General features: G+C 46.1%; 1 protein-coding gene across 3 annotated transcripts in view; it reads left to right on the top strand.

The window, feature by feature from the left end:
• IQGAP2 (IQ motif containing GTPase activating protein 2) overlaps positions 1-20,062 on the top strand; it is a 401,653-nt gene that overhangs the window by 190,039 nt on the left and 191,552 nt on the right. For all 3 annotated transcript variants that reach the window (XM_073584112.1, XM_073584115.1, XM_073584113.1), the window contains exons 4-5: positions 4,968-5,045; positions 16,763-16,839. In XM_073584112.1, the coding sequence (XP_073440213.1) occupies positions 4,968-5,045; positions 16,763-16,839 (155 nt within the window). The remainder of the gene's footprint in view (positions 1-4,967; positions 5,046-16,762; positions 16,840-20,062) is intronic.

Here is a 20,062-nt window from a genome sequence, read left to right on the forward strand (position 1 = left end):
TTGAGTACATAACATTCCTCGCCCGGAGGCTCTTTTTGACCTCCATGAACTGTGCCCGCTGTTTCTGAAGTTCCATGGAGAAGTCTGGGATAATCGAGACCGTGGCGTTGTTGAACTTGATGGGGCTTTTCTGCCATGCCAAACGCAGAGCCACATCCCTGTCCCTGCAGTTAAGGAGACGTGCCAGAAAAGGTCTAGGTGGGGCTCCAGGAGGAAGAGGCCTAGTGGGGACTCTGTGGGCCCGCTCCACCGCAAATGTCGAAGAAATTTCGTCTCCCAAAGTAGTTTTGAGCCAATCTTCCAGAAACTGCTCCGGGTGTTGACCCTCCGAACGTTCCGGGAGCCCAATAATTCGGATATTATTCCGACGCATTCTGTTCTCCAGGTCGTCTGCTTTCTGCCTCCATGCATTCATAGAGCCTGCCACCTTCGTTAACTTGGCTTCCATAGGTGTGATGGTGTCTTCTACCTGAGATACCCGTTTCTCCACCTCCGTAATGCAGCCCCTCATGGCTTGCATATCTTGTCGGAGGCGTCCCACCTCAGTGTGCACGTCCTCGATCTTCCCAGTTAGAGATGTCCTGGTCAAGGCGATGGCCTGCATCAATTGTTCTGACGCCTGTTTGAGGGTTAACTCCTCTTGCTCCCTCTCCTCCTCGCCTCCAGAAGGGCGGCTTTTACGCTGAGCCTGTGAAGGGTTTTAAGGGGTTTTGCGACGTCAGAATGGTCTATTCTAGCATATTCTTTAAGCCTTTTGGCCGCTCCCGTTCCCTTTAGAGCGGCTCATTTTAACAGCAATATGGCATGGCTGGTTATGAAGAACAGTACACTGGAGACCTCTATTATAGGCGTAGCAGGGCTCTCATATAGTGACAGCAGAGCCCCAAAGATAACGCAGATCTGTAAGGCCACGCAGGAAAACAATGTCCGGCTCCAAGCAGCAGACGAGGGCCCTTATAACCCGGGGGGGGGGGGAGACCACAGCGTCCCACAAGACAGCAGCCAGGAAGGGACCCAGGATCTTAAAGTAATAGCACCAACAGGCTAAGCGATATAGCGAAAAGGAGGAAAGCGGGGCCCAATCTTTCAGGGCACTCACCGTTTGCCCTCCACAGTCCTTGAAGGATATGTGATCACCCGTCCGTCAGCGCTGCAGCAATGGGGACCAGCACCGCGTCTCACCAGCAGCGCATGTGCTTCAAAGATGGCTGCCGTCCCTGCAGGCCCGCCGGCCGGCCGGCCCAGCCTCCGACCACCGCCTGCACCCGGGAGTCCAGCAGCACTCTCCCAAGGGGGGGCCCAGGAGCGCCCGGTACAAACACCAGGGAGGGTTGTCAAGACGCCAGGTGAGGGGGCACGGGGCTCACACTCCAAAGCTCCCACAGCGTCTCCCCCTCCTGTACCTCCCGGAGAAAGACGCGCCGCTCCAGCGGCTCCACGGGGATAGAAGCTGTAAGTCCGTGCCTCCGTCCTGTCGGAGTGCACAGTTAAGATGGCCGCCGTCTCCCCCAGGTCCCACGTCCCCGCCGGCTTTTCCAGCGCTCGGCTCACTGAGGCTGACGATCCTGTCTCCCCGGGCACCGGAAGACTCCCGGGAACCAGGAGAGCAAGTTGGCCGCAGCTAAGTGCCGGTGAAATTGCTGGATAGGCAGGATAATTACAGGATAGCAGGAGCTCCGTCTCAGCGCATCCTCCTGGCTCACTACATCGCCACCCCCCCCCCCACAAGTTTGCTCCTCATCTGGCCATGCATCTAGTGCAGTCACAAGTGTGTCATAACTCTCTGGAAGACCACTTAATAGAAGTGCAGCAACATGAAAATCTATAATTTCTTCTCTAATACCCCTGAGACGCTCCACATCTCTAGGGTGTTTCTTATATAGATAAAGCTTATTGCTGAGATTTGATCTTTCATGCACTTTCTGTAACTCATCCCACATCTCCTTTGCAGTTGCACACTTACATATATGCACAGTCTGATTATCATCTACACTGAGGGAGACCGTGCTTTGTGCTTTCTGATTCTTCTCTAGCTAATCATCTGGTAATGGATGAGGCACTTGTTCCTGAGTATATTTCCACATACCTTCTCTTATGAGCAGCATCTTCACCTTGAATTTCTAGGACTGGCGGTTCTGGATAGTGAGGCTTGGCACTGAGAACTTGACAGGTTTGCTGCTAGTGGACATCTTCTCTTTTGCTCTGGGCTTCTATTGCTGTGTTACTCTGGAGTTCTGTGTCACTCTGAGCGCATAACCTGTTGGCAGTGGATTATTCAGGACACTCTCCAAGCGTGTGACAACAGAGCTTCTTTATTCAGGAACAATCTGCTTAATAGATCAGGAATAAATCATTTGTGTGTCTCTGTGCAGCATCTACAGCAGGCTGCTTCTCTCATACACAGACACAGGAAAACAGGAAATACAGTCACATGCTCTCCCTGTGTGAGCCTCTGGGAGTTTTTTTTTGTTCTAACTTTATGAAGCGCATACAAATCTAGCAACTAATCATAGACAGGAATGGAGTTGTTGCACCAACCATATTCCAACAGCTACACTAGCTGTTATACTTTTTGTTATGAATGGGTCACAGTCGAGGAGCATAGCAGGCCCATGCTAAGCCACAGAAAACCAGAGAGGTTGATAACTAAGCGGATTGCAAACCACTGATCCTGTTCACACAACTAGCAGTAGCCGTGGAGCGTGCCTACGATGATCCTAGATGCCTCGGCACAGCCGGAGAGCTAACTAAGACTAAAGCAAGAAAGGGGAAATCTAAACTGCCCTGGAGCAGGCCCCAAAGGAATAGATAGCCCCCAAACATATATTGTCGGTGAGACAAGATGAAAGCACAAACGCAGGCAGGAAAATAGACTGAGCAAATGATGGGGCCCACACTGACTAGACAGGACAGGAAAGGAAAGACACTGTCTGCAATCACGCAAAAAACCCTGCAAAAGTCCAACACATCTGATGCACAAAAACACTGAAGTTGCATGACTTCGCCCCCACTATATCGGCACTCTGGTATATTCTGAAAGCAAAGCAAAATGCGACCAATATAACAGGGGACAAAACAAGCTGACACAAGCAGTAACATATGGGCGGTGATTCAGCACAGTCCCAGCCAGAGCCAGCTGACCCGCACAAACCTGAGATAGACAAAACCAGATCAAATGCAACAGAGTAGAAGATGAACCACTTAGATGAACATGCAGGAGACATCAGACCTCAGGAGGCACAGGAAGAAAATCAGCAGCAGGGATAGAGGGAGTCGGCTGTCTTAAATCCCAATCTGAACGCCCAGATCTCCAATCGTCTTCCTCTTTATCATGTGGCAAGCCTCTGTCAATCAGATCAGCTCCACTACCTCCAGTAACCACCAGAGGGAGCCCAGAAAGAGAACTTGCAACCCCTCTGTCAATCTGACCAGCTCCACTACCTTCAGTAATCACCAGAGGGAAGTCAGAGAGAGAATTCACAACACTTTTATGTTAAATGGCAATATTTGAAGGTGTCATGGTTGGTTCTCGGTGCCCATGTGGTTTATCACTGGTGCAGCCTGCAGTTCTGCTGGTTATGTCCTCGCGTATATCTGAAGTCGTCTCATTGAAGCTTAGAGAAGTGACTGCAAGACGAGCCACTGTCATAGCCTAGATGACGACTCATTTGTGTCTGTAAATAATGCTGTGAACTGACTGGTCTGTCCCTCAGAAGCCTCTTGACAACTACTTCAGAGTCAATACAGTATCATTTCTTGTGCCTGAGCTAACCCTATTCTTCTCTCAAAAAATTGACTTTTGTAGCTGTTTTTGTCACAGAGGAGAGTCAGTGCCAGGAGGAGTTGACCCAGATCCATGACATATTGCTGTATGTTACCTAACGTGCCCTAAATCTCAATAATACTATCCAGCAGCTAGTTTACAAGCTAAACCAAGTGTCTGTCTGCTGTTTCTTGGTCCCACAAAAGGACCTAATATTCATGTCCTTTCCAGGCAAAATCTCATTTATACATTCATTCCTTAGTGTTGCAAGTTCAAAGTTAAAAAGGTAAAGTCATGCCCTGCACATGGGGTAAGCGACATAGCGAATCAGAAGAACAACACTACATTTCTAATTGGAGATATTTGCTAATATTATTACACCAACTGCATATTGGGATAGGATCTTGGAGATGGGAATACCCCTTTAATGCCAGCGCTCACTAGTGATTCTCGATGCTTTCTCTATGATCCTCTACAGTACTGTTCCTTTTTACCTTCCCAAATTTTTTCCCTTGTGGGAGCCTGGACCTTGGGAATTGGCAACACAAGCTCAGCAGGACTCCTTGTGGATTTTCAGAAGTGAGCAGTATATTGGTCCATCTCCATGGTACCACACCAGGAAGGTCTGTTAGTTTTTTGTTTTTTTTTTGCAGTATTTCTACTTATGGAGCTCAAACGCAATGCAGAATAAATGGAGATGATTTCAAAAAATGTCCTTTAATTTTTTCATCCTTTTACATATCATTATCATATCATTATCATATTTATTGGTCTTGAGATTTCCATAACTCCTTGGCTTTTTCTTCTTGGCATTTCAATTTCAATGTTGAGAAATGTAGTTTTTATGTGGATCATCCCATAAGAAACTGACCCAGTGGCAAGTGACTTACCACAAATGTGATTGCCTACTGCTGGATTTTGGGGCCCTGTACAATCAGAAGCTGAGCCCTCCAGAGAAGGAACCAATCTGACCCAGGAAACGGTAATATGAACACAGTACTTAGGATATTTTCTTCCCTGCTGTAATGAAGGTATATGGTCCCCTTGACTGGACAACATGATATAAAACAGAAGTATCTTTCATAAAATGATACTAAATGTAGTGTAAAAATGTTTGCTGTCCTTACAATATATAATATCACTTGTATACTGGTATCAAATATCTATAAATAGTGATTATATGCTGTTTTAACTTGTTTTTTAGCGCTCTGGTTTACACTTTCGGCACACAGATAATACTGTACAGTGGTTACGGGCTATGGAATCCATTGGGCTTCCTAAGGTAAGGAACGGAAACCAGTTGATTTGTAAGCAATGTGTGGTTAGTACCACTTAAGGGCCTGGGAATTTTTTTTTTATTTCTGCGCTTTTGTTTTTGTCCTCCCTTTGTTCCTATGGCCATAGCTTTTTTCATTTTTCCACCAACATAGCTGTTGTATTGGAAATTAGCAAAAATAAAATACCAGTTGTGGTGAAATTGTGTAAAAATTAAAAAGAAAAATTTTTTTTTTCCATTTTGATCTTCAGCATTAATTGTGTGGTATACTATTACCTCACAGTGTAATGCTCCAGGTGAGTTTGAAAACGGTGATATCAAAATTGCGTAAAATGTTTTCAATAATAATAATATTATGGTGAAAAAAGTCCCCGTTTTCTAAGTCCTGTAACTGTTTTTATTTGTTTTGTTTTTTCCTGTGCGTATTTAGCAGTGTGTGGACTTGTTTTTTTCTGTCTTGAGCGGATTATTTTTTTTTATGATATTTTAGTGTAGACATTACATTTTGGTCTCTTTTTATTGCATTACGGCAACTAAAAATGGTAATTCTATCATTCCGATTCTGAACACGGCGATACCGAATATGTGTATGTTTGATTTTTATTTTTATTGTTTCATTTTGAATAGGGCGAAAGGGGAGTGATTTGAACTTTTTTATATTTTTTTATATTTGTAATCACTTTTTCTCTAGTCACCTTCCACGACAGCCACCTTGGAGGTTGTCTCCCCGCCCTAATAGGGGACAGGAACACAAAGAGGTTAACTAACCCTCCCCTTCCTGCTACCTCAGTGTTTTTCCTGTCCCCTATAGGGGCATGAAGAGGTCACAAGGGGCTGCCGTGACCAGCGAGCGAAGCCGCTATGTACTCACAGAAGCTGGGCAGCTGAGGTCGGGGGGTTTGCCTCTCCTCCTCCATGTGCTGCTCCCATCTCCACCGCTGGTGTGACTTGGGATATGGCCGCCCCTCCCGCGCCCTCCGGGGTAAAGCAGGGCGGTATGGTGCCTGCCGGGGTCCTGCACAGCTCCCCGGCTTCCTCCTTCCTCCCAGCACTGCATTGGAGCCACGCGCGCACGTCAGAGGGGGCGGGCAGTCGACCGGAAGTAGCAGTGACGCGCACTTCTGGTTTTTGGCTTCTGGCGTCCTGTGAAGGGGAAACGCGCGCTGGCACCCGGGGAGACCCGGGAAATGAATACAATGGCGGCGGGGGTCGAGCAACATCCTCCCCAGGGACTGGGGAGGAGGGAGGAGCACCCAGTAAATGAACGCCGCATCACCCTTAAAAAGGTGCAGCAGCTCCAGGTAAGCGCAGAGTGTGGTGTGTGCAGAATGGACGGTGAGAAGCCCTCAACTGCAGCATCTGCGGAGCCCAGCGTTCCCCCTCCTACAGTGAGTAGCGGGGCCGGTCCCTTGCCTGTCAAACAAACTGGTGGCACAGGTCTGAGTAAGCCTTCTCTTCTTCTTGCAGGAAGACAAGGCCTCTGCCCCAACCCCCGCAAGTGTGGTATATGTGGTGCTAGGTTTCCTTCTAACTACAGAAAGAAGTTATGCCAGCCTTGTATGCAAAATATCCTGCGTACCGAGCAACCCTCTCTGTTTGACAGCATAAAGACTCTCATTAGACAGGAGGTTCAGACCTCCATAGCTGCCCAAACCCCGGCCCAGGGCCCTGCCCCAAAAAAGTGGAAAAGGGCACCTATGGAAGCCGACTCAGACTCGGGAGAGGCCCGTTCCTCTGGGTCGGAGGATATTTGGGAAAATGAGGGCTCCACATCCACCTCCAGTCATGATACAAAAAAATACTATTTCTCCTCTGAGGATAGAGGATATGGAGGAGTTAGTTTCCATGGTAAGAAATACCATGGGATTGGAGGAGGAGGAGGTCAGGCTCTCAGTCCAGGATGAGATGTTTGGAGGGTTGAAACCCAGAGGTAGAAAGGGTTTCCCGGTTCATGAGGTTATACAGGATTTAATAGCTCAGGAGTGGTCCTCCCCCGAGAAAGCACTTACGGTGCCCTCTGAGCTAAAAAATTTGTTCCCCCTGGAAGGTGATAGTTCCATTTGGGAGATCCCTAAGATAGACCTCCAAGTGTCTAAAGTCACTAAGAAGACGTCCTTGCCCTTTGAGGATGCCTCCCAATTGAAGGATCCGATAGATCGCAAAATAGAAAGCCATCTTGAAAAGTCCTGGGAAGCTTCTACGAACCTGCTCAAAGCAAATATTGCATCCACCTGCGTAGCTAGATCTTTAGAATCATAGAATCATAGAATCGTAGAGTTGGAAGGGACCTCCTGGGCCATCTGGTCCAACCCCCTGCTCAAAGCAGGATTCGCTAAATCATCCCAGTCAGATGTCTGTCCAGCCTCTGTTTGAAGACTTCCATTGAAGGAGAACTCACCACTTCTCGTGGCAGCCTGTTCCACTCATTGATCACTCTAACTGTCAAAAAGTTTTTTCTAATATCTAATCTGTGTCTCCTCCCATTCAGTTTCATCCCATTGCTTCTAGTCTTTCCTTGTGCAAATGAGAATAAAGTTGATCCTTCTACAATGTGACAGCCCTTTAGATATTTGTAGACAGCTATTAAGTCTCCTCTCAGTCTTCTCTTTTGCAAACTAAACATTCCCAAATCCTGCAACCTTTCCTCATAAGACAGGGTTTGCAGACCGGTCACCATTCTGGTCGCTCTTTTCTGAACTTGCTCCAGTTTGTTGATGTCTTTTTTAAAATGTGGTGCCCAAAACTGGACACAATATTCCAGATGAGGTCTGACCAAAGAGGAGTAGAGGGAAATAATGACTTCACGTGATCTAGACTGTATGCTTCTGTTAATACATCCTAGAATTGTATTTGCCTTTTTTGCTGCTGCATCACACTGTTGACTCATATTCAGTCTGTGATCTATTAGTATACCCAAGTCTTTTTCACATGTGCTGTCACTTAGCCCTATTCCTCCCATTCTATATATGCTTTTTTCATTTTTATTGCCCAGATGTAGTACTTTGCATTTCTCCCTGTTAAAAACCATTCTGTTAGTTGCTGCCCACTTCTCCAGTTTATTTAAATCTTTTTGAATCCTCTCTCTCTCTTCTCTAGTATTAGCTATCCCTCCTAGCTTTGTGTCATCAGAAAATTTAATCAGTTTACCCTCAATTCCTTCATCTAAATCGTTGATAAAGATGTTGAACAATACAGGGCCCAGGACAGAGCCCTGTGGTACCCCACTTGAGACATTCTTCCAACTGGATGTGCAGCCATTTACGACCACTCTTTGGGTCCGATCACTAAGCCAGTTATGAATCCACCTAACAGTTGCCTTGTCCATTCCATACTTAGTCATTTTTTTCAATAAGGATTGTATGAGAGACTTTGTCAAATGCTTTGCTGAAGTCAAGATATACTATATCTACAGCATTTCCTTGATCCACCCAATCAGTGATACCGTCATAGAAGGAAATTAAGTTAGTCTGACATGACTTATTAGTTACAAACCCATGCTGACTCTGTTTAATCACTTCATTCTTATCCAGGTATTGACATACATGTTGTTTAATAATTTGTTCAAAGATCTTTCCTGGTATAGAAGTCAGACTCACCGGCCTATAGTTGCCTGGGTCCACCTTCTTCCCCTTTTTGAAGATAGGAACAACATTTGCTCTTTTCCAGTCTTCTGGCACTTCTCCTGTTCTCCAAGAATTTTCAAAGATTATGGAGAGGGGTTCAAAAATTTCTTCTGCTATCTCCTTCAGTACTCTGGGGTGTAATTCATCTGGACCTGGAGACTTGAATTCATTTAGGTTAGCTAAGTGTTTCCTCACTATCTTTCTGTTTATAGATATCCTGGATTCTTCTATTCCCTTAATAGGACAGTGAAGAACAGTTGATGTTACATTTCCTTTCTGAGAGAAAACAGATGCAAAATAGGAATTTAAAAGTTCAGCCTTCTCAACATCCTGTCTTACCATTTCATCATTTTCAACCTGTAAAAATCCTATAGCATCTTTGACTTTTCTTTTACTTTTGACATAACCCCAAAATCCTTTATTATTGCTTTTGACATCTCTTGCAAGCCTCAATTCATTTTCAGCTTTAGCTAATCTGATTTGTGCCCTGCAGGTTCTGCAGACAGCATTATATTCTTCTTTAGATATGCCTCCCTCTTTCCATTTTATAAAAAAAATTTTCTTCCTTTTTAGCATGTGCTTAAGTTCTGTGTTCACCCATCCTGGTTTCCTTAAATGCTTCCTATTCTTCCCTCTTTTCGGAATTGTTAACAACTGTGCTTTGAGAATTTCATTTTTCAAGATTTCCCATCCTTCCTGGACATTTTTGTCTTTAAGGATATCCAGCCATTGGATCCCTCCAATTATCTTTCTGAATCCCTTAAAATCTGCCTTTCTGAAATCTAATCTTGACGTCTGAGTCTTCACAGGTCTTCCGCCTCTAGTTATCCAAAATTCTAAAATAGCATGGTCGCTACCTCCTAGGGTTCCAGCCACTTTTACCTCCTCAACCATTTCCTCCCTGTTTATAAGGATTAGATCCAAGGTAGCAGTTCCCCTTGCTTTCTCCCCTACCTTTTGGAAGATAAAGTTGTCAGCAAGAGAGGATAAGAATTTCCTTGACCTGTTAGTTTTGCCTGAGAGAGATTCCCAACAAATGTCTGGATAGTTGAAATCTCCCATGACAACTATGTCATATTTTTTGGAGAACTTGGCCATTTGATGCATAAAGAGTTCATCAATATCTTCAGCTTGCACAGGCGGCCTGTAGTAAATGCCTACAATGGTGTCCTTTCCATTGTTCTGTCCTTGTATTCTTACCCAAACAGTTTCCACAGAACTCCCAGTCTCTGAAGCTTCAATCTCTGTGCAGATATACGCGTTTCTAACATACAATGCAACACCCCCTCCTCGTTTATCAAGTCTGTTTCTTGCAAATAAGTTGTATCCTTCTAGTCTTGTATTCCAATCATGTGTATTGTCCCACCAAGTTCCGGTGATTCCAATGACATCATATTTCTTTTCCTGTGTTAGTAGTTCCAATTCTCCTTGTTTGTTGCCCATGCTTTGTGCATTAGTATAGAAACATTTTAGTTTGTGATTGGTTTCTCTTTCTCCAATATTTTTATTAATTAGATTCTTTCGTCTTTGTTCTTCCTTTCCACTTCTAATAGTAGAGTTCTCAATAGCATTTGTCAGGTGTATGGCTTTTTCTGGTCTTTTGCTTCCCTTCCCATGTTGTTCTAGTTTAAAGCTCTCCTTACAAGTGTAGCAAGGCGACTTCCAAATACATGCTTTCCAGTCTTCGTAAGGTGCACCCCATCTCTAGCAAGTAGTCCATCGTATAAGTAGTTCACTCCGTGATCCAGAAATCCAAATCGTTGCTGACGGCACCATCGACGTAGCCAGTTGTTCACCTGCAGAATCTTATTCCACCTCCTTGTTCCATGACCATCCACTGGGAGGATGGAAGAGAAGACCACCTGCGCTCCCAGTTCTTTCACTTTCTTGCCTAAGTCTTCAAAGTCTCTGCAGATGGTTTCCAGGTCGTTTCTTGCGGTGTCATTTGTCCCCACATGTAGTTGTTTTTCTTGCTACGTACGTTGGAAGACCACCTGTCGGGGGGGTACCCCAAGAGAGGAAATCTTAGACTCCCTGTCAATCCTCCAGAAGGCAACAGGCTATTTAGCTGACGCTTCAGGAGAAACGGTACGGGTGGCAGCAAGGTCCCTAGTCCTTTCAAACTCGGCCAGGAGAGCCTTATGACTGAAGTCATGGGGAGGCGACATCACTTCCAAGACAAAACTATGTGCCATCCCCTTCCAGGGACACCACGTGTTCGGGCCGGTCCTGGATGACATCCTTGAGAAGGCTTCCGACAAGAACAAGTCACTGCCGGAACAGAAACCCACCAATAGGCGGTTTTTTCATCCCTCAAGGGAACAGACCTCTCAAAGGACGTTCAGAGGAAAGGGTAAGATGGGTCGGTGGAGCAACCCGAAAGGGGGTAAAGGAAGAAACATCCTTGTGCCCCAACAGCAGCAGCCCCCGGAGAAACAGTGACTCCCGGGTAGGGGGTCGACTCACACAGTTTTTCGCCCAATGGCAGGCAACGACCTTGAACCAGTGGGTCCTGCACACTATACAATTTGGGCTAAAACTGGAGTTTGAGCACCCCCCCATGCCCTAAGGATTACCCCAGCGCAATCCCCAAGTCTGCAGAAAGTTCTGTGGCTTCAGATACAAGAACTGCTACGGGAAGAAGTGGTCTCAAAGTGGTCTCGTATGTACCTTCACAAGAGGAGGGCAGGGGACATTATTCTCGCCTGTTCCTGTTAAAGAAACCCTCAGGAAAACACAGGCTCATAATAAATCTAAAGCCCCTGAACCACTTCATCAAGTACCGAAGGTTCAAGATGGAGTCAGTGAGATCAGCGTTTCCTCTTATTGGACGAGGCTGGCAGATGGCGACAATAGACCTAAGGGATGCGTATTACCACGTTCCCATTCATCCGGTCCACCAGAAGTTTCTGAGGTTTGCTTTCGCCCACGACCGAGGAATCCGCCACCTTCAGTTCAATGCCCTGCCGTTTGGGGTATCCCCAGCACCAAGGGTGTTCACGAAAATCATGAAGGAAGCAATCATCTCCATTCGGCTTCAGGGGATATGCATTGTACCGTATCTAGACGATCTGCTAATCGTCGCCCCATCAGTAAACCGGCTGAACCAGGACGTATCAAGAACCCTGCAGATACTCGAAACCCTAGGGTGGATACCAAATCTCCAGAAGTCGGCCCTCTATCCTTCCCCGAGGAAAAAATTTTGGGGGTTTCTCTTGGATTCAGAGAAGAGGACGTCCTTTCTTCCCGAAGATCGTCAAAAAGACCTTCGGCAGAAAATAATCCGGTTCAGAGACCAAAGGGCGCCGACGCTGAGGGACGCCATGTCCATCCTGGGTTCCCTGACAGCGTGCATTCAGGCGGTGTCCTGGGCACAATCTCACATGCGAGTCCTCCAGTCGTATGTCCTGATAAATATGAAGAAATAGCCAAACAACCTGTCAAAAAGAGTTCTACTTCCAGGACATGTAAAATCGGCCCTCTGGTGGTGGCTGAGCTACCGAAACCTGAGGTGAGGAGTAAGCTGGGATCAGCTTCCTCTAAGAATATTATGTACTGATGCCAGTCTGAGGGGCTGGGGAGCGGTGGTCGAAGATTCATACATCCAGGGGCAGTGGCCCCAGAACTTAAAGGCCGGATCTTCAAACCTGAGAAAGTTGTCGGCAGTGGAAGAGTCACTGAAGGCCACATCAGCCCTTGTCAAGAACCATCATGTTCGGAAATACTCCGACAACGTGACCACGGTGGCATATCTCAGGCACCAAGGGGGCACAAGGTACGCCATTCTAAAGAAAGTAGCAGCAAGGATCTTCCTCTGGGCAGAGAAGCACCTGTTATCCATTTCCGCGGTACACCTGAAGGGGTCGGAAAACATCCAGGCAGACTTCCTGAGGAGGAAGGACGTCCATCCAGGAGAATGGTGTCTGAACCAAGACGTCTTCCAGGCTCTAGCCTCAAGCTGGGGGGACCCAGCAGTCGACCTGTTCGCGAATGCGCAAAATACAAAGGCGGCGACCTATTTCTCCCTCAGTCCCACGTACGGAGCCCGGGGGACGGATGCATTTGCCCGTCCATGGGTCTTCAGACTGGCCTACGCCTTTCCCCCAATCCCGATGCTGGCAAGAACGTTACAAAAGATCAGGGCAGACGATCCTGGTGGCTCCCATGTGGCCAGGACGAAGCTGGTACAGCGCTCTATTGGACATGGCCCAGGAAGGTCCCTTGCTTCTACCCAAGAAGACCAACCTCCTTTTTCAAGGTCCATTACTACACCCGAACCCAGCCAAGCTATGTCTAGCAGCTTGGTTATTGAGGCCAACATTCTGAAGGACAAAGGGTTGTCGGATGAAGTAATCCGGACCCTTCAAAAAAGTAGAAAACCGGTAACGAATGCAATTTACGGGAAAATATGGAAAAAAATTTCCTCCTGGTGCCTCACGAGGGTCCCTGACCCCACCCATCCAAATATTGCCCAGATACTAGACTTCCTACAGAAAGGGTTAGATCTAGGGCTTACTCCGAGTACGTTAAAGGTACAGGTATCTGCCCTTAGTTCCTTTTTTGACCAATACCTAGCCAAACACCACTGGGTCAAGCGGTTCATGATAGCGGCAGGCAGGATTCGCCCTTCGCTCCCTAATCGGGTTCCCCCCTGGGATCTTAATTTAGTACTCAATAGCCTAACACAGGCCCCGTTTGAGCCCCTGTCAGGAATCTCATTAAAAATGCTTACACTCAAAACAGTGTTTCTTGTGGCAATCACATCAGCTAGACGAGTGAGGGCGCTACAGGCCCTTTCGGTACAGGAACCTTATCTCCTTCTCAATTCAGACAGTATAGTACTACGCCTAGACCCCTCCTTTATGCCCACGGTGGTGTCACACTTTCATAGAAGCCAGGATATCGTGTTGCCCTCATTTTGCCCAAATCCTTCTAACCCGAAGGAAGGAAAGTTTCATATACTGGATGTCCGCAGGGTAGTTCTCCGTTACCTCGAAGCAACCAAGGATTGGAGAATCGATCAGAACCTGTTCCTTCAGTATTCAGGGAGAAATAAGGGGAAGAAAGCGGCAAAGAACACAATAGCAGGCTGGATCAAGCAGTCCATCTCTCTGGCATATTCTTCAAGACATCTCTCTCCTCCCGAGTCGTTAAAAGCCCACTCCACTCGATCAGTCGCTACGTCCTGGGCAGCAAGAGGAAATACGTCTTCGGAGCAGAAATGCAGAGCGGCCACCTGGTCCTCTGTGCACACCTTTACTAGACACTATAGACTGGATTTCAATAGGGATCTGACATTCGGCAGACACGTCTTGCAAGCCGTAGTCCCTCCCTAATAAATTAACGTTGGCATGACTCCAAGGTGGCTGTCGTGGAAGGTGACTAGAGAAAATAGAATTAGACTTACCGGTAATTCGGTTTCTAGGAACCTTCCACGACAGCACTAATTTCCCTCCCTGTATGATATATTTACCTGATGATTCCTGCTCTACTGGCGGTAACTATTCATGCTAGTATGTTCAGAAAAAGCACTGAGGTAGCAGGAAGGGGAAGGGGAGGGTTATTTAACCTCTTTGTGTTCCTGTCCCCTATTAGGGCGGGGAGAAAACCTCCAAGGTGGCTGTCGTGGAAGGTTCCTAGAAACCGAATTACCGGTAAGTCTAATTCTATTTTTTTTTCCTTGTCCTTTTGGCATGCTTCAATAGGCTCCAATGGAGACTAGAAGCTGCCATAGCCCGATCGGCTCTGCTACATAGAGGCGATGCTCAGATCACCTCTATGTAGTAGAATTACTCACTTGCTATGAGCGCCGACCACTGGGTAACAACAAGAGACCTCGGGTTGTCATCCTGACACCGGTGACCCGCGATCACGTGACGTGGGTCACCGGTGTGTGTATTTCTGGCACAATTGCTGGAAGCGCCATTTAAATGCCGCTGTCAGAGTTTGACAGCGGCATTTAACTAGGTAATAGCCACAGGTGGATCGCGATTCCACCCGCGGCTATTGCGGGCACATGTCAGCTGTTTAAAAAACGTACATGTCCCTGGAAAGATGTGGGCCCACATCAAAGGGAGGGAGTCCGACATCGGCATACTATTATGCCCAATGTCGGAAAAGGGTTACACTTCTGTGTTTTTGTTTTTTTTTCCGTTTTAATTTTTTTAGTCGCTTTGGACAACTTGAACCAGGTATTATTTGACCAGCTGCCATGGTAAATCCTTGGTTCCCTGTGATTGGCTCATTAGAGATGGGAGACGACAGAGTGACAGGGTCATTTAATTGCTTAAAGAACTGTGATCGGAGCGCACTCCCGCCGCTGCAATTACAAATATCAGCTATGTAACATAGCCGACATCTGCCTGGTGTAAAACAGGACCATCTCCTGAGCCGGCTTCATACTGCCCTTAGTGTCCTATAACAAAAGAGTATGTCATAGGTTAATAAGGAGTTAGCGACCTGCTGAGTGGGGATCTTAGCGGCAATGCTCCAACGAAAAATATGCAAATTACCGTAGTTTTCTTCACTTCACACAGGAGAGTACCAGCTAGGAGAGGTCGCTTCTCTTAAGTGAATGTCCGATCCTTGCCAGACAACTCCTCTTCTCTACACTGATGAAGGGCAAATACTGGACACAGGTTATGTGTAGATGAGTTTCTGGCAAGGAATTTATCCCTGGTTATGTTGGAAATCTAGTTTAAAGAGGTTGTCGAAAACTTCATCTACGGATGCAGTTTGTTATGGGAAACCTTCCCCAAGCAATACGCGCCATCTTCTGGTCCTCCAGCGAGTCTCCACCACTGCTCCTGGTGTCTGGCATTGGCTGTGGCACTAATGTCACAATGACAGAGCTGCAGGGAATCCATGAGCTCAGCGGCTCTGAGCAGGACATCCTGTCTACACTGCAGAGCTGCTTAGCTCACTGACTAGCTGTCATTATGATGTCCATGTCGGAGCCAATGTCAGACACTAGGAGCAGTGACAGACACCAGAGTAGCCACTTCTCCTTGGTGTTACATGCCAGATAGTTTTGCATTCTGTGGGAGACCTAGTATACATAATCTGTAAGCGGGGATGATAGACCAGGGGATGTTGTAGGGTTGGTGACCATGTACTGTATATTTGATGAAGGTCAGGAAAATCCACTGAATTCTGAGGACTAGCCAGCCATCTAATAAGTAAAAAAAATGTTTGACAGGTGTGGGGGCATAAATGATTGGGCATGTTGTATATGAACATGTCCTATGCTTTGTTTTCAAGGGAAATACGATTTATTCCCCTCCACCATACATATATGCCAAGTCTGACCATTCTTTCCCATTCATGTGGGACCAAGACCCAGCAAGTGTATGGAAAGGATGGAAGAAAGTCAAGAAAATATCTCTTGGCTAGCGATTGAATATCTTTGGGACTGTTGATTACTAATAGGTTTTATTTGCTAATATTGTTAGGGTTTTCCCTTGGCTATAAAGTGTAAGCTATGGCTACCCCATCTTGACTGAAAAAAACAGAAATGTAGAAATTTTAAAGGTACTGACCCATACTTGACTTCCTCCAGTGCCAGTAGAGGAAAATGAAGCATTATATAGTTGTTCCCATTGACATCGATAGTCTGACCATATAATACAGACATGTGCTGGGTCCTCCAGAACGATAGATGCTTCTTCCTGCTTTGTAGCTCGAGACCCTGCAAAACTTGAAGCTATTTGAGATTGGGGGTGGTAATGCAGGTTTAGGTGAACTTCTTTTATGGATATGTGTCTGTGATTTCTAGTTATTAAACTATTTGTCAGAAAAAAGTAATAATCTTGATAATGAAAAAAGCAAATTTATTACATACAGTAGGGATGACCTCTGGTATTGTACGGTAACTAAGGGACGTGGATTGTTACTAATGTACTTGCATCTATACATTGTGTATTTCTTTGTATTCCACTCCTGATATTCTAATCCATCAATGTTCATCATATCGTTTTGCTGAAGTGTCTGACTTTTACTACAATCCTCACCTCGTTATTTCCCGACATGAATTCTGTGTTGAGTTTTTGATGTGAAATTCTATCCATCTCAATAAATTTCTCATCTGATTTATATTCATAGATCTTTTATCCAGAGACCACAGATGTCTATGATCGGAAAAACATCCCCCGTGTTATATATTGCATCCACGCATTAAGGTAAAACTAATATGATTAGATACAATTGTATTAATGTGAATAAAGTCATTATTTGACGCATTTTCCAGAAATCTAGAGATTTAAAAAGCAAGAAATGTCACAACACTCCTCTCCCAAATTATCGCTCCCATTATTTCCTTATGTAATAAGGGGTCTGAACCCCATTTGACATCCTGTGGCCGACAGAAACTATATAATATTTTCTGGAGGAAGTCAAGTATGGGTCAGTACCTTTATGGCTTAAATTAACAATTAATCCTGGTGTCCCACTTCGCTCTGATGGCCTTCATCAGCAAACTATTTTATAATCTCTGCAAATTACTTTGGTCTCCAACTCCAACCTGTGCCATATGCTTGTCCATAATGCACACAGTGCTGACACTGTATAGCCATAAAGCACACAGTCATATCACAGCATAAGTAAGAGACAATGCACGGATATATGCAGTGGGTACTGAAAGTATTCAGACCCCTTTAAATTTGTCACTCTGTTTCATTGCAGCCATTTGGGAAAATTAATGAGAAAAAAATGAATTTTTTTTTAATGTACACTCTGCACCCCATCTTGACTGAAAAAAACAGAAATGTAGAAATTTTTGCAAATTTATTTAAAAAAAAACTAAAATATCACATGGTCATAAGTATTCATACTTTTTTGAATTTACCAAATGGCTGCAATGAAGCAAAGAGTGAAAAATTTAAAGGGGTCTGAGTACTTTCTATACCCACTGTATATACACACCCATATATACTTACACTTACACTGTCTGCATCTCAGAAAGAGAGCAAGCTAAAGCAGGTGGTGAATAACCTGCAAAAACAAAACAGAAAAATAATCTAAACGTGTATTGAGACATACAAGATAAACATTTAAAGGGTTTATCCAGGGCTATTTAATTTTCTTTATTATAGGCCTAAGAACCAACAGGCAAGTAGTTGGCGCTGATCTCTGCTGGCACAGAGCGGCCGCAGAGTGCTCCTGCCGCCTTCTCTTCTTCTCTACTCTGTTGATAGGAATGCTGACATCATGGCTCCCTGTTAGCACCACGCCATACCACCACAATACAAATCCTGCCTGTTGCACTCTGAAGCAAATCCCGCTTGCTGCACTCTGAAACAAATCCTGCTAGCTGCACTCTAACACAAACTCTGTCTTTGACACAAACTCTGTCCGCTGCACTCTGATACAAGCTCTGCCTGCTGCTCCATCCAGTCTGTTCTTCGGGTCCAGCTGCTGCACGACTGTTGGTCTGTCCTGGAGTGGTACCTGGCGTTTATCGGGAGCCAAGTCTAACCTCACTATCAGAGGCTCTAGTGACTAGTGAGGTGATTGCTTAGCCATGCCCCTCCAGGCTCTCCGTGGTCTGTGACACAGTGGTTCAACAAACCACTGCCTGTATGGTCCATGTACCAGGAGTCTTCCCAGACAATTTGCTTAGTTCAAGATCCTGGTCCCCAACTTGCAGCCCCACCACGTTTTGACGGCAATCCGAAGAACTGCCGCTGGTTCATCAACCAGTGCCGGCAACATTTTGAACGTCTTCCACACCACTTCCCGCTGGACTGAGCAAAGGTGGTGTTTTTAAGGTCACACCTTGGAGGCAAGGCCCTGGGGTGGCTGAATCCATTATGGGAGAGAGAGGATCCAATCATCTCCAATTTGCCAGCATTCTTGGAAGATTTCCGCAAAGTGTTAGATGAGCCCGGGCCAACCACCTCAGCAGCTACAGCTCTTCTCCGTTTACGTCAGTCCAATTATACTGTGGGGTAATATGCGGTACGCTTTCGCATCCTGGCGTCCGAGCTCGGATTGAATTACAAAGCTTTGGTGATGACGTTCTGGGAGGGGTGTTCCGGAGATATTAAGGATGAGCTAGTCTATTGAGACCTACCAACTACCCTTGACAACTTGATCTCCTTTGCCATCCGTATAGACCTCCACTTCCGTGGGTGTGCTAGTGAGGTGGCACATGAAAGTAAACCGCAGTGCCTGGCTCTGTTTTCTCAAGGACCGAAGAAGATCCGACATCTTGAGGTGGTAGGAGAGGTCTCTCTAAACGGAAAGGATGTCTCTCAACCCCTGATTCTTACTGTAGCTGTGACAGCCGGTGAATCCCAGTTTGTTGAGTCAGCATATTTGGATTACGGGGTAGCCAGAAATTACATCCTTCAGGCTGTAGTGGATCGGTTCCAAATCCCAGTTCATCCACTCCAGAAACCTCTGACAATAACATCTGTCGGTTGGAGAACTCTTTGGGAGATGGTTCGTTTGACAACTGAGCCACTTGAGGTCCATATTGGGATGCTCCGTACAGAGAAAATGGTCTTCTATGTCCTCTCCAACATGCCTCACGCCTTTCCCTTGGGCCTACCGTGGCTGCGTAAGCATGAAACCTGTGTTGGACCTGAGAGGTGCTCCGCTGGGAGCATTTGTCATGGGAGGTGTCTGGCTCCCATACGCCCGGCTAAGATCCCGTCTAGTTCGGAATCGCTGCCCGGTTTGCCGTCTGCCTATTGGTCCTTCACCGATGTATTTGACAAGAAGGAGACAGAGACTTTGCCGCTCCACAGGCTGTATGACTGCCTTATCGACTTGATTCCCGGGTCTACACTCCCTAGAGGCCGAAATTACCCTCTGTCCCCAGCTGAGACTCAAACTATGTCGGACTACATTCAGGAGAATTTAGCCAGGGGGTTCATTCTGAAATCCTCCTCACCTGCTAGGTCCGGGATATCCTATCCCACTGATTACAGAGTTGTTTGACCGATTAAGAGGTGCCAGGATCTTCGCCAAATTAGCTTTAAGAGGTGCCTACAATCTAATCCTCATTCGCCAGGGAGACGAATGGAAGACAGCTTTCAACACCAGGGACGAACACTATGAATACCGAGTGATGCCCTTCGGTCTTAGTAATGCATGGCCATTTTGTTCATCAACTATATCTTCCGGGACCTGCTTTATACTTGCGTTGTGGTGTACCCGGACGATATTCTGATATTTTCCCCAGATCTGGCCTCCCACAGATGAGCAGTTTGACAACTTCTTCAGCATCTTGGGGAGAATCAACTCTACGTCAAGTATGAGAAGTGCGTTTTTGAACAGTCCTGTCCTTTCTTGGGATACATTGTCTCAGATACCGGACTTAGGATGGATCCTGAGAAGGTCTCTTCCATCCTAAAATGGCCATTGCCCATGGGAGTCAAGGCAATCCAAAGATTCCTT

This window comes from Dendrobates tinctorius, unplaced genomic scaffold, assembly GCF_039654945.1.
Source record: "Dendrobates tinctorius isolate UK_male_01 unplaced genomic scaffold, ASM3965494v1 ptg000083l, whole genome shotgun sequence".
Taxonomy (NCBI): Eukaryota; Metazoa; Chordata; class Amphibia; order Anura; family Dendrobatidae; genus Dendrobates; species Dendrobates tinctorius.